This window comes from Leptinotarsa decemlineata, unplaced genomic scaffold, assembly GCF_025532065.1.
Source record: "Leptinotarsa decemlineata unplaced genomic scaffold, Ldec_3_MD MMD2_tig00026328_RagTag_RagTag, whole genome shotgun sequence".
In the NCBI taxonomy this organism is placed as follows: Eukaryota; Metazoa; Arthropoda; class Insecta; order Coleoptera; family Chrysomelidae; genus Leptinotarsa; species Leptinotarsa decemlineata.
The window spans coordinates 20827150-20842640 of NW_027412688.1; the positions used below are offsets into that span (position 1 = coordinate 20827150).

A 15491-nucleotide genomic window follows, 5' to 3' on the forward strand; every position below is an offset into this window, starting at 1 on the left:
TTCACGTATAGTCAGTGGGCATACTTGAAGACTGGCTATAAATCAAATCATCTGAAAGAACAATTCGTTCAGGCCAGTCTCAACACCCTACACAGTAGGTTAATGGACTGACACCTATCAGAAAACAACTACTCCCCTGGCTAATACCACGAAGGGCGTTGGATTATATCCGACAGGTGTCAGTGCAGGATTCTTCACTGAAGTTGGATATGCAGTTGGTTACCTCGTTCACAGGCAGATGGAGCGACGACAAACCTGTTGTTTGTTGTAGTCTTCAGCTTAGTTCGAGGAATGATACTCTGACGGAATTCGATTTTCAATTATCGGAAATCATCGACTTTATGTTGATGATATACACTACCTTGCACTGACGAGTGGCCAAACAGCCCGAAACCGGTCTGCAAGTGTGTTCCGATAATTGAAAATCTATTGCGGCAGTTGTATCGCCAACAGCATATGCAGGAATAACTTCAGTGAAGAATCCTGCACTGACACCTGTCGGATATAATCCAACGCCCTTCGTGGTATTAGCCAGGGGAGTAGTTGTTTTCTGATAGGTGTCAGTCCATTAACCTACTGTGTAGGGTGTTGAGACTGGCCTGAACGAATTGTTCTTTCAGATGATTTGATTTATAGCCAGTCTTCAAGTATGCCCACTGACTATACGTGAAAAATAGTGGTAAAAGTTAGTTCTCTTTTGTCGAACGACAGAATTGAGTTTCACTATGGTGCAATTGAAAAAATTATGCCTATTTTGCTCGAAATTACTCAAAATTATAATTGATAGGAAAAATTAAAATTTGGTGAATATGAATAACGATGATGCACCAATAGCTTATAGTATACTATATAGCTTGTTAAAATAACATTTTATTTATTAGATTTACCTGACTGTTACCTAAGGACACATTGTAAAATTAATTCAAGACTAGTACATAGGGTAATATTGTGAAATTAATTTCATATAGCTAATAATATTCTAAATAATAGATTAACCTGACTATCACTAAAGGACAATTATAAAATTGATTTAAAATTAGTAGATAAGGCAATATTGTGAAATTAATTAGAGACCAACAACAGGTATCTATGGTATAAATGAGGATAGCTTCGTAAGTATGATCAATTTGAACTTTCTCTTGAAGATGATCACTTGGTGATCGAAACACGTGTGGTGATTTCAAAATAACGGTTCAATATTGGGAAAAAAACTCCAGTAATATTCATTACTATACCAAAGGTTCCGAACAGTGCATCACAAGTATCTTTCTGCAAACCTGAAAGAGCTACAGAATAAAAACTTCTTCAAATAAAAATTGAAAGGATAATTACTTGATGCAAGATGAATATGTGTTTACTTGTTTGAATGAATGTGAATTGGAATGAATGTTTTTATGTATGTATACAAACCTGTTGAATAGTGATATTCTTGTTGGTTTTTAATGTGTCTACTATCTCATGGTAGTTGACTCTGTATCCTATACGTGTCAGGTACGATCTTCAATCGTTCTTGTTGAACTTTCTCTATTTCTTTTTTCGTGAAATTTTTAAATTTGATACAAACGTAAATGATTTTTGTGGGATATTATAGTCCTGACTTGAAGTTTCTCTCATTAGACAATTCAGAAACAAACGGCCTATCAGTATGTTTTATTAGGTTATCAGTTTTAATATAATTTGCCTTTCTTCATACATTTTGGTGTAGTCTGTATATCATGTTGACAAAGATATAAAATATGCAGCGTTAAATAGTTCACAGCCCTCAAGACAAATCGCAAAGTCGTGAAAAACTTCCAGGCAAGACGGCTAGATTGCTTCTCCAGAAATGAAAGATCCTTATATGTTCCATCCTCATATAAATTCTTATTAAACATTTCGTCAAAATTGCATGAGGTACTAGTTTAAACTTCAAAATGAAATGGGATAATCAAAAACAGAACTGAAATTTATTTTCCTCCGACATGACTGAAGTTTATTATTCCCAACAGTGTGCAATACACGACATATACAGGGTGATTTATTTTCGCTGATCACTAGAAGCAAATGGGAATCGAGTTGTTAAATTGAAAGATTTAGAAGATTCATCAATGGTAGTGAGAAAAAAGAACACTGCCTGAATTTTATATTTTGTAAGTAAGATATACTTCAAAGATGAATTGAGAAATTTTTTCTAGATTCACATTTTCATTTTTGGAAATATGAGTTTGAAAAACATTCAATTTTGTGTAATAAAATATTTGTGTTTCGAGTTAAATTGTTCTACAAAGGCAGTAAAATTTTGAAACTTTTGGTTTTTCTTCTCATTTTTGAAGAGAGTAGGTTTAATTGTGACATAATTTTTGAAATGACTTCAGCTTTTTCGGTTCGGAAAATATAGGAGACAATTGTAAAGATTATTTTTGTTTGTATGATTTTTGTTCGCAAAATATTGAAAATATGTTCAATCTTTGTCACAGCGACTCTCACTTAGCTATCAGAATATGTTCATAGGATTTTGAACATGATGTCGTCCGAGATAAGCAATCACATTCTTGGTCCATTCAATACTTGTTGACCAAGGGCCATTGGAATTGAAGAACCCCAAATTATTCTATCACCCTGGTTTTTCTGATCTTCGACATAATGGAATGATGTCTGTTCTGTCTAATAATCTTAAGATGGTGGGACTATCAGCATAGTTGCTCCAATAACTATTAAGTCAGTGGTAGTGAGGAAGTGTTTGCATTTAATACTCTGGAATGGAAAACACTATTCAAATATAATCTTCTCCCACATATGGGAGTAGGGTAGAGGGACCAGAAAAAGGATGGGTGTAAGAATAGGGAGGAAATGACAGAAGAACACTGAATTGTAGAGACCGGAATGACAACAAAAGGTAAAGCCACCTCACACTTCAACAAATGTATAATGGGAGTCACCTCCGCTGGTATTAGCAGGTAGCTCTCCACTCAACAGTTTTTCATTTCAGCCTCAATCTAGGACTTCAGTCCATGATCCCGACAGTCTTCTGTCAGATCTAACAGATCATTCAATGAAATGTAACTGTCACTATTCATGCAGTCGGTAGCCAAGCGGTTCGGCGTGGGTGCTTTGTTCACTCACTTGAATTGACTGCCGTGTTGGTCGGTGGTTCAAGCCCTAGTCTGAACGATCGATTTTCACTTGCTACCGTCCAACCCGTGTTAGGAATCACACGTTAAAAGGTAAGACCTCGTTAATCCTTAGCTCGCACAAGTTTCTACTTCTGAGGGTTGTCGTTCGTAGGGGTGCGACAGCTGGTTAACGGAAAAACAGATTTTAAACAGAAATAAGGTGCACCTTATTCTGCAATCGTTACGAGTCTCCGCACAGGTGTCCTCTTGAGGCTACAGAATACGGGACAAGCGTACAACGTAGCTGCTCTAATCACTTGTTTGTAAATAAGCAGCTTGTTTTCAACACTAAGCTTCGAGTTCCGCGTAATGAGCGGATACATGCGTTTTACCGCCGCATCCTCTCATTGGATCACCAAATTAGGAGAGACAAAACCATTTAAAGCAGTGGTTCTTAACCGGTGGTTCGCGGACTACTGGTGGTTCCTGGAAGCATCCCAAGCGGTCCGCGAAGCCATCCTTATAAATGTTAGATGAGTCGACACGATACAATGCGACCCGCCGCTAAAATGTTTGAAGAAGAGTTACTGTTTTTTCAGTCAATAAGTCAATATGTAGAGAAACATGGACTTATGTGGGAACGGCTTGCGGGGTTTTGTACGGACGGTGTTATTCATCGTCAAGCACTAGCTGCCAAGACGCTTCCAGAATACTTTGCTTAGACGATGAAAATAACTATAAAATTAGTAAATTTCATTGAAAAGTATGCACTCAATACTTGTCTCTTCAAACAATTGTGATCTAATATGAACTCTGAACATGAAATTTTGCTTTTCCACACGGAAGTGCGTTGACTTTCCAAAGGAAACATAAACTAAGAGAGGAAGTAAAACTATTTTAACTAACAAGGAAAATAAAGAGTTGTACGATCAGTTTTGCGAGTACAAGTTTCAAATATATTTTGCTTATTTGGTCGATTTTTTGCTCAACTGAACAAATTGAACCTTCTACTGCAAGGGTCGGGAAATTTGAAGTTGCAAGGTATGAGCAATATTTTTGCTTATGAACATAAAATCAGTGCGTTTATCACTAAAATCGAGCTATGGATCAACAAGGTCGAAAGTAATAACTTTTCTGTGTTTGATAAGCTTAACCAAATTATTGATGGACAGAGTGCTTGAATTAAAGAAGAAATACAAAGGAACATATCACATTTGAAAAACTTAAAAATTGAATTCAATCGCTATTTTCCCGACGGCGAGGATAAAAGTATTCAAAAACTGATCCGCAATCCGTTTATTCTAAACGTTTCTGAGGTGCCTGATGAAGTTTAAGAAGAAGTAATTGATATGCTACACGATAGCAACTTAAAAGATACATTCGAATCAGAAATTAATCTTGAAGAATTTTGGAGCCAAACGGCAATTTCTTTACCAAAACTTCGAGACATTGCTATTCGTTCCCTAACTTTATTTTCTTCGACATATCTATATTTTCGGCGCTTCTGATTATTAAAAACAAGCACCAAAATCGGTTGGATGCCACTGCTGAGATGCGTTTAAGTTTAAGTAACACTGAACCAAGGATTCAGAATTTAGTAAAGAATATGCAACCACAAAAATCGCATTAATTTATAATGCAATTTTTGTTATAGTTACAGATTTTACCTGATGATTAAAGGACATTAAATAATTTCATGCGTATTTTAATTATAGATGAATGGGGAATGTTTCTCAATTTGGGTTATTACAGCAAATGCAAGTTTGAACAAAATAAAGTTGAGTTTAATTCATGAGTTTTTGAAATTCACTTCGAAAAGTATTCAAATTGATGTTTCAAATGTTGGGTTTTGATTTATAAAGGAATTTGTTTCTAATTCACATATTGGCAACAGCGCCTATATCAAGTTGAAATAATTTTTACATACCTAAATATTCTACTTTAAAAAAGGAAAATTATCTTTATAAATCAACAATTAAGGCAAAATATAAATTATAGTTCGATACCACCTCCACAAGCCACATGAACAACAGTTGTTTTGTTATTTATTTATATATTGAAGAAGATAGGTTAGGTACATAAAATGTCATATGTCACAGAATGTATCGGAACTCTGTCATCTCTGAAATATGTCATCTTTGTTTGTCTCATATAGGTAACAGATTCATTGTCCTTTATTAGCTATAACCGATGTTACCAAATAGTGAAATAGAAACGAATCCCTTTAAATATTGAATGCATTATTTCATTCTTCTTTTTTAAGTACAGTGTGTGTTACATCGAGTTAACATTAGAAGTTAGAGATGAAGGGGCAATTATCAAAAAATTTTCAATATAGATTGGGATATCAGTGCCTTTGACCTTCTGAAATATTCTTCAATATCAGAATAGACATTATCAGAGTGGCAAATCAAGGTTGGGTTTTTTTTAAAAGAATGGAAAGAATTTCCATCCCTATCTTTAGGAATAATAATTAATTGGTCACTATTTTTTTTTCTAATACTGGATCAATTGAAAAGCAGAAAAAAAGTTTTTCTTGATATCAGAAATTTGCACGATTAAAGAGAACAACGAACAAAAACAAAGACAAATTTTGCGAAATGTGATAGAGTTTTGTCAGTTTCGTGTACTCGACTTGCGTCTTGTTTTGTACCAATTGTGCAATTCACAAAAAATCATATGGAATGAAGTATAAAATTGAGGTATCGAGCTTCGAATAAAGCTTTTCATCAAATTCCATGTTATGCAGGTTTTACTGTTATAATTTATAAGAAATACTGATAACTATCAAGCTGAACGTGACGACTGAAATAACTGAAGGTTTTTTCAGAAGTTTATTTGCTACCAATCTATACACGAAAATATCATGAAAATATCATTTTGTCCCCGAAAAGTTACATTTCACAATTTCATTTCAAGTATAAATGGCATACACAAGATTCATATATGGAATATTGTTAATACACGTCTGAATAAAAAAAATTACAAAACGACATGGAGATGGATCATGATGGTCAACGAATCTCGGATAAACAGGAACTTTCAACTATTTTTGGTAACTTTTTCGTGATGGTAGGAGATGAACAACTCAAAGCCAATTTCAGTAACGGTCTCTTGAATAACTGCACAACATCATCGATAACAAAAATGAATTCTTTTTCTTTTCTGTCGTCAGAAATAGAAGTTATAATGAAAAACCTAAATAATAAAAAATCTACTGGAATAGATGAAATTCCAGTTTACCTAATGAAAAAGTGTGCTACAGAAATGGCACCATATTTTGCGTATACTTTGAATAAATCAGTTGAACTTGGTCAATTTCCAAGTCGGCTGAAAATATTCTTAGTATCACCTACCTTAAAAATAAATGACAGACATTCCTAACTCAACTATAGGCTTGTTGCATTATTGAGTATATTGTCAAAGGTATTGGAGAAAGGGATGGCACATATGCTGAACCAATACATGAAAAAGTTCAATATACTTAGCCCAAACCAACAAGGTTTCAGAGAAGGATATTCTACTAAAACTGTAACTAGAGATTTGATTCAGCTGATACAGGATAAGATGGAGGCAGGTGAGTTGATCATTGGATTGTTTTTCGACTTATCCCGTGCCTTCGATACTCTTAACTTAGTGTGGAATTAGAAGTTCCTCAGGGTAGCGTCCTGGATCCACTGATTTTTTTTGTTATTTGAAAATGGCCTTCCCGAACATGTGAAACAGAGTTGGGTAGTATCCGAATACTTCTGTATCCGGATACAGTATCCGGATACTTTATATGTATTCGAAAGCTGTATTCGGATATTTTTCAAATATTGTATTCAGTATCCGTATCCATGGCCAAATTTGTAAATATCCGAATACCGAATACTTTTTTCGATCTTCGGATACTTTTGAATTATTCGATGAATGAGAACCAGACCAAACCACCCCAAGATACGCCTGCTTGTACAGGCGTATCTTGTCGCATTTTGTCGGGCTTCTTCGAAAACGGTGAAATACAATTTTAGCACTTTGCCACCTCGAAAAATGAGTTATTAGAGTGCCTCATATATCAAAAATGTGCAGTAGTCCCCACTTGCTTACGGAAGTAAGCAGATTCTATAATTCAGTTACAGAGTCCAAATATTGTGTAATATGGATGCTAAACCCAAAAAGAGGATAAGAAAATCCAAAGAAACTATACAGGAGGCTATCGACATGGTGTTTGATGGTAGAATGTCTATTAGATCAGCAGCATCTGAATGTGATATAGCTAAATCAATGCTAGCTCGACTAGTGGCACTGGCAAAAGCGTGTACGCCTGAAAATGAATTTGTTTATGAGCCACAGATTGGGAACAGAAGAGTATTTTCACTTGAAGAAGAGATAAGCTTGAGCCAATATTTAAAAATGTCCTCAAAAATGGCACATGGTCTCACTTATTCACAAACTCGAGAACTTGCGTACCAATACGCTGAGAAACTAAATAAGGAGATGCCAAAAAATTGGAGATCTGACAAAAAAGCAGGAGTAGATTGGATGAAACTGTTTATGAATTGACATTCCGAGCTGTCTCTGCGCCGCCCGGAGAAAACAAGCTTGTCGCGGGCTACTGCTTTTAATCCAACAACAGTGAAGACATTTTTCGAAATCTTGGAAAAAGTGTTTACAGGAGACAAAATTTATAATGCCGACGAAACAGGCTTAACCACTGTTACTGAGCTTCTTTCCATCATCGCTGAACGTGGAGCCAAGCAAGTCGGTCAGGTTACCTCTGCTGAACGGGAACAGCTTGTAACAATGTTGGCATTTGTTTCGGCTTCAGGTAACCACGTTCCTCCGTTATTCATATTTCCTAGGGTTCGGTTTAAGGACTTTATGCTGGAAGATTGCTCTACCGGAAGCCTAGGCTTATGTCACAAAAGTGGATGGATTACTTCTGATAACTTTTATTTGGCATTTGAACATTTTGTGGAAAAAGTACGTCCATCTAAAGAAAACCCGGTGTTACTTCTAATTGACAATCACGAGAGTCACATTAATATTGATGTCAAATATCATGCCCGTGAAAATGGCGTCATAATATTAACATTTTCGCCACACTGCAGCCCTTAGACATCTCGGTATTCGGGCCATTCAAAAATTATTTCAAAGTTGCCCAAAATGATTGGATGGTATCAAATCCGGGTAAAACCATGTCAATCTATCATTTACCAAAATTAGCCAATTCTGCTTTTATCAGTGCTTTTACACCCAAGAATATTTGCTCCGGATTTTCAAAGGCTGGTATTTATCCGTTTGATAAAAATATATTTGCGGAACAAGATTTCCTATACGTATCTGCAACAGACCACGAAGATCCAGAAGGGCCCAATCTAGAAGGTGTACCCTCTGCTGAACCGCGTCCGTCCTGCTCCATTGACCCATCTATAATTATATCACCTGCTTCTGTAAAACCATTTCCAAAGGCACCTCCGAGACAACTCAATCGAAGAAGAAGAAAAAGAGGAACTAGTCGCATAATCACTGCCACACCAGAGAAAAATGAAATAGAGGAAGCCTGTGCATTAAAAAAAATTTAACTGAACAAGATCAACACAGATGATAAAGAAAGCAATGAAAAGGAAAGTGTTGCAAAGTAGTAGCAGTGGAAGTAGCAACGAAGAGGATGTTGTCTATGCTGAAAGTGACAATTCTTTGGATTGGGAGGTTGAGGAAGAAACGAGGTTCGCCGAAAATGATTCTTTCAACGTGGATGATTTTATCGTCGTTAAATTTGCGGAAAAGAAAATAATCAGACATTTTATTGGGCAAATAAATGAAGTCATGGAAGATGGCGAAGTCAGTGTTTTTAAAAAAAGTTAATGACAGTTCCTACCACTCTGTTTTTCCTAAGATTGATGATGTGGCTGATGTCAAAAAAGGGGATATAGTACTCAAACTACCTCCACCTCTTGATAATACCGGGACTGCAAGAGTGAAAGCCTTTTTTTCATTTAATATTGATTTATCACACCTACTTCAAATGTTTTTGTATGTGTCCCGTTCAGCCCCAAATGTGTCCCTTTCAGGGACAAACACAGTGATTCATATTTTTCTAATTTTTTTAATAACAACTGATTTTTTTATGTTTTTTATACTCAAAATCCTTTTCCAAATGTTGTACTAATTATAATATCAGGTTCAATAAATGTAAAATTCATTGATATTGCTTATATACATATTTACCCTAAAAATGTCCCTTTCATGCCACCTCTCCCCTATCTTCAAACAGGTTATGGGCCCAGTCACGTTTCAATGAAACTGGCATATATAAGTAAAACTGTTGTTGATATGGATGTGACAAAATTCAACATAGTTAGGCTGAATAGCAATAATTACCAAATATGGAAATGTAAGGTTGAAATGTTTCTACTGAAAGAAGAACTATGGAGCATAGTCACTCAAAACCCATCTGAACAAATTAACAGTGATTGGGATACAAAAGATGGTAAAGCGAGAGCTACAATTGGTTTACTAGTCGAAGATTCACAAGTGATACATGTTGAGAATTGTAATACAGCCAAAGAAGCCTGGGAGAATTTAAGGAAACAATATGAAAAACCAACCCTTACCAACAAAGTTTTTCTGCTGAAGCGGTTATGTAAAACTACATTACCTGAAAATGGTGACATGGAAAAGCACGTAGCTAATATGATGAGCATTATCGATCAGTTAGTCACATTGGGAGAAAATCTAGCAGAGAATCTACAAGTAGCACTACTTTTATGCAGTCTCCCGGAAAGCTATGAAAATCTGGTAACAGCATTAGAAGGAAGGGCAGAGTGTGATCTGACTCTAGAAATGGTAAAAGGCGAATTGGTACAGGAGTATCATAGGCGGAAGGAGAATTCCACATCAACTAGTGAAATGGCTCTAAAAGTTTACAAGAAAGGGTCTGTTAAAAAGGCATTCGAGTACTGCAACTCGAAAAGTGTAATATGTCATTTCTATAAGAAAATGGGACATATGAAGAAAGCTTGTTTTTATTATAAGAAATCGAAAAGACGATCAAATACAGCCAATGTAGTTTCTACAGATAATGAAGAAACTGACGAAAACACTCATGCTTGCTTTAACGTTAGTGATAAAGCTCCAGTTTATGAATGGTATATAGATTCTGGAGCAAGTAGTCATATGACAAACAATAAGGATTTTTTTAAGTTTTTCAAGGATTCGCTGAGTGAAGTTGAATTAGCCGACTGTAGAAAGTTCGTTCTTATGCTGTAGGAACTGGACAGTTAATTTGTATTCTGAATGACAATAAGAAAACAGAAAACACAGTGAAGGACACCCTTTATGTACCCGAGCTCGGTACAAGTTTACTTTCGGTCAAGAAATCAACACTTCTTGGATTCAAAGTCGAATTTGATAAACAGCATTGTCTCATCAAATCAAATAATAGAGTTGTTGCTCAAGGAACGCTGGTTGGTAATTTATATAAACTAAATCAGTATATTTCAGCAATGACTGTGTGGGAAGGCTCTAATGGCGGCTGCATTCATTTATGGCACAAAAGGTTTGGCCACTGTGATTCTACCATTATACGAGAAATTACAAATAAAAACATGGTGAATGGAATGAAAATCAAGAATTGTGGACGTTTATTGACATATGAAACTTGCATTAAAGGTAAACTGTCAAGAAAATCATTCCCAAAGAAATCTTGGACAAAATCTACCAAAGTATTGAATCTATTCAATCAGAAATCCGAAGTATCAGAGAAACTTCAAGATTACGTCAGAATGGTCGAAAATAAATTTGGCAGAAAACCAAAAATCATCAGATCTGACAGAGGAGATGAGTATATGAACACAGAAGTTAGGAATTTCCTGAAAAATGAAGGTATAGAAATGCAACTCACGGCGCCATATTCAAGTCAGCAGAATGGTGTAGCTCAAAGAAAGAATAGATCTTTAACAGAGATGGTCAGGTGCATGTTAATTGATGCTGATCTACCAAATACTTATTGGGGCGAAGCAACCATGATAGCAAATTTACTTGAAAATTTGGTTCTGACAAGGTCAACCAATAGGATCCCCTTTGAAGTATGGCACGGGAAGAAACCAAATGTAAATTACATTAAAACCTTTGGCAGTATTGTTTATGCACATATTCCTGAAGAAAAACGCAATAAATTAAGTGAAAAGGTAAAGAAATTCTTATTAGTTGCTTACGAAGCTGGTTCCAAAGCATATAGACTTATTGACAGAACCACTGAAAAAATCACCATTAGCAGAGATGTACATATTTTAGAAAAAGCTCATAGCGGATTTCATCAAATGAACGAGTTTCAAAACACTAAAAATAGATGTGATTGTGAATGTCAAAATGACAACAGTGAAGTTGAAATATCATTTTGTCAAAAATCTACAACTTCTGATGGAAATATTCATGTGAACGACGAATTTCCAACAGAAAATATTAAAGAATACTCTGCAGAAATGACTGATGAAGAGACTGGTATTCAGAAAGTTGAGGAAAGTGTAACCTCGAAAGAAGTAATGCGAAAATCCAAGATGAAGTTCACGGTTTGAGACGATTACAAAAAATGAATAAAAGTGTTTCAGCCAAGAAATATTCTGAAGAATTTTCAGTGGACAATATTCAAACCGAGCCATAGTGTAGCTCTACAGAGGAGAGATGCGAACAAATGGATCGAGGCTATGGACGAGGAAATACGTTCCATGAAAGACAATAATACTTGGACATTAACTGAATTACCACCAGATAAAACGGCAATTGGAAGCAAATGGATTTTTAAATTAAAAACCGATAATCAAGGCAATATATCCAGATATAAAGCAAGGATTGTTGCTCAGGGTTTTTTTCAAAAATATGGTCTTGATTATGACGAAGTTTTTGCTCCAGTTGTCAAACAAACAACATTTCGTCTTCCCTTAACCATTGCTGGGAGGAAGAAAATGCACCTTCATCATCAAAACGGCTTTTTTAAATGCGGATTTGAATGAAGTAATATACCTGAAACAACCCCAAGGCTATATTGAAGAAGAACAAGAACATTTGGTCTGCATATTGAATAAAACTATATATGGATTAAAACAATCAGCCCAAATATGGAATTCAACAATAAACAAAGTTCTTACTGATATCGGTTTTAGAAGGGGTGATTATGATCAATGTCTCTATACTAAAAAAGAGGAAGATAATTTCATTTACATACTGATATGTGTGGATGATATTCTAATAGCTTGTGAAAACATAACCATTATCGAGAAAACAGCCGAATTGATACAAAAAACTTTCAAAATGACAAGTTTGGGAAACATTGAAAATTATCTTGGAATACAAGTAAGACGAAATAGTGATGGACTTTATTATATTCATCAACAGAAATATATTTCAGAACTATTGAAAAAGTCCAATATGGAATCTGCCAAACCAGCTAGCATTTCTTTGAATAGAGGATGCTACAAAAACAGATTTTCCACTGATGAAAAATTTCATAATGAAGATATTTATAGATGCGCAATAGGAGCACTGTTGTATCTTTCTGTGAATACAAGGCCTGATATATGTATTGCTACGTCAATTCTTGGAAGAAATGTTAGCAATCCTCATAAATACGACTGGACAGAAGTAAAACGGATCATGAAATATCTTGAAGGAACTCTGAATATAGAAATTCAGTTGGGAAATCTTTCAGAAGGAAATAATATTTTATACGGTTTTTCCGATGCTGACTGGGCTGGAGATAAAACTGACAGAAAGTCAAATAGTGGATTCAAATACATGGGGGCGATGTTCGATTGGCGATGTAAGAAGCAAATTCGTGTGGCACTTTCATCTACCGAGGCAGAATTCATTTCCCTGTCAGAAGCTTGTCAACAGACCTTATATTTGACAGAACTCTTTCAATATTTTCAAATCGAGATCTCAGAGACGATTATTTTCGAAGACAATCAATCAAGTGTTAAAATAATTGACAGTGGCAAAATGAGTGACAGGACAAAACATATAGAAACGAAATACAATTTTATCAAAGATCTGAAGCAGAAAAACAAAATTAATTTTCAGTATTGTCCAACCAGTTCGATGTTGGCTGATTTTCTGAAAAAACCACTTGGGCCTGAAAAATTGTCAACATTAAGAAGTTTGATTAGATTGAAGACAGAAAATTCATTATTATTGATAAGGGGTGTTGGAGATTAAGAACAAAAATGAATTCGATGTTTCTATGGTTGTATGTTGATATATATTGTCAAGTTCAGTTGTTATATTATTTACTAGGAATAAAATTATAAAAAGTCTCCATAAAGTTCTTATCATAAATATAAAGTATCTTCAAACAATTAATACAATGTAAATTGGTGTATGATCAATAAATGTCTTTCTTTCTATCTATCTATCTATATCTCTACGGAATTACTCAATATTACACTATATAATCGACCTTGTCTACAATTTCTAAAGAAATTCAGTGATTTCTTACCTGAATAAGGCTCACTACAACAAGGATAGTACTCCTCATTTCTTGTTGCGGGCACTGCTAAAATATCCCATTCCACTGACAAGTAGAATTCCGACAGATCGATTCCTACTTTGACTATATTGCTTCCGGAAATTTGATCCATATGTTTCAGATCCACCTGTCGAATAAAAAAATACTTAAAATTTGTTATTTTATAATTGAGAAGTGAAAGAAGGCGACAATTCAAAACATCCAGAACAATTACTGCTCCCATGCACTACATACAACAATCTTTCGATGAGGTCTGCCACACGGCCTCATTTGGTAGCTCATACACATAAACCTTTTCTCGTACTTCATCAAGCCAATTGCCTCCCAGCCCTTCGACCAGCTAATCTGCATCAAAGTTGGTACTGCTATTTCCATCCCACTTGCCCCTAAAGCTGGAATCCCCCATCCCTGCTTTTTATATTAGTCCACGATGCACCCACAGTCCAAAGGATACTTCATTAGGCCGACGACACCATTCTATATTCCTCAGCTCCAAACACCCGAATCCTACAAACTGAAACCATGATAAACCACTTCGCGTTCTGGTGCAGCAAGTGACAGATCAAAATGAACCTTACTTAAATACAAACCATCCGCCACAGACATCCCAACACCTATCTTGACTATGACGAACTACTAACAACTTATACCTTCGTCTACTGGGAGAAAAGTTTTCGATTCCGGACTCGGTGTCCTATTTGGGAATGACCTACGCGAGACCCTGAACATAGTATGGAAAAAATTAAAAATCTCCTGTAAGCATAATGCAACCTTGGAAAATGTGTCCCTAAGACTCTACTTCCCACCCTCTACTAACAACCGAGAGAAGAATAGTTCGAAAAATTCACAACCTCTCCTAACTATTATCACCCAATCACCAATATAATTTAATCAAACTCACACCTATCAACTCAAGAATCCAGGAATTTCGAGGCCGATACGTCTATCGAACCCTCTTCAGCAAAAACACCGCTTTCATCGACAAGCTGTTTACTTCTTGAAAAACATACGCTACCACCAAAAGGACCCCACAGCCAGACTCTTAGGAGCTCTGGAGTATATTTTGGGGTATTTCCAGGACATACTGGACGAGTCCAGATGGCAATCAGGTATCAGGCAACCCCAGGTCGTGCCTGAACTTTCAAACCGATCCCATCGTAGGCCACATCAAACAGAGCCAACTTATTGGACGGTACCGTAATAAGGTAACAGCTAATGTTTCTAGAGTGTAAAATTATTTCAAATCAGGAATAATTCATCATTCTTGCATAAGAAAAATATTGTATACCTATTAGTAAACCTTTTATAATTGAAATTTCTCAGTAAACCGTATCAGTAACTTATGATATGTATTTTATTGGTCAGTTCCATTAATTTAATATGTAGATGAGTTCTCTATCCAAATATGCCACTCATTAAAAAACACAGGATATAATTTGATTTTTTTGTTTCTATTTAATCAAATAATCCCTGTGACTGTCTCTTCTTCAAACAATTTGATGTCATTGTCCGATCAGAATTATATCTGGAGATAATATACTGTTATCAGCCATCAGTTACCCATTGTTCGCCTGAACACAAAACATTCTAAGAAATCACCACTGTCTGTGTTAATAAGACTTTCAACAACTTGACGTAAATGTTACCTCCCATATAAGTTAATCACACCATTTATATCTCTTGGGGACAAAATAAACGGGAAAAGATCCTGGCGGTCACCTAGAAAATCCTACATGGTCCCCAAGCCAGCAATTTCGAGAACAAAAATAAAACTTCCCTGATTATTACGGGATCATATAGTTGTTACGACAAAAATAAAGTTAAAATTGTCCTGGAAAATCTAATATTGCTTTATTTACGACAAACTGCGTTTTAGGATGGCTTTATTAGTG

At 35.6% G+C, this 15491-nt stretch overlaps 1 protein-coding gene across 2 annotated transcripts in view; it reads right to left on the bottom strand.

The window, feature by feature from the left end:
* Positions 1 to 15491, bottom strand: part of LOC111513755 (acetylcholine receptor subunit beta-like 2) — a 101431-nt gene that overhangs the window by 49099 nt on the left and 36841 nt on the right. For both annotated transcript variants that reach the window (XM_074182612.1, XM_074182613.1), the window contains exon 5: positions 13570 to 13726. In XM_074182612.1, coding sequence (XP_074038713.1) covers positions 13570 to 13726 — 157 coding nt within the window. The remainder of the gene's footprint in view (positions 1 to 13569; positions 13727 to 15491) is intronic.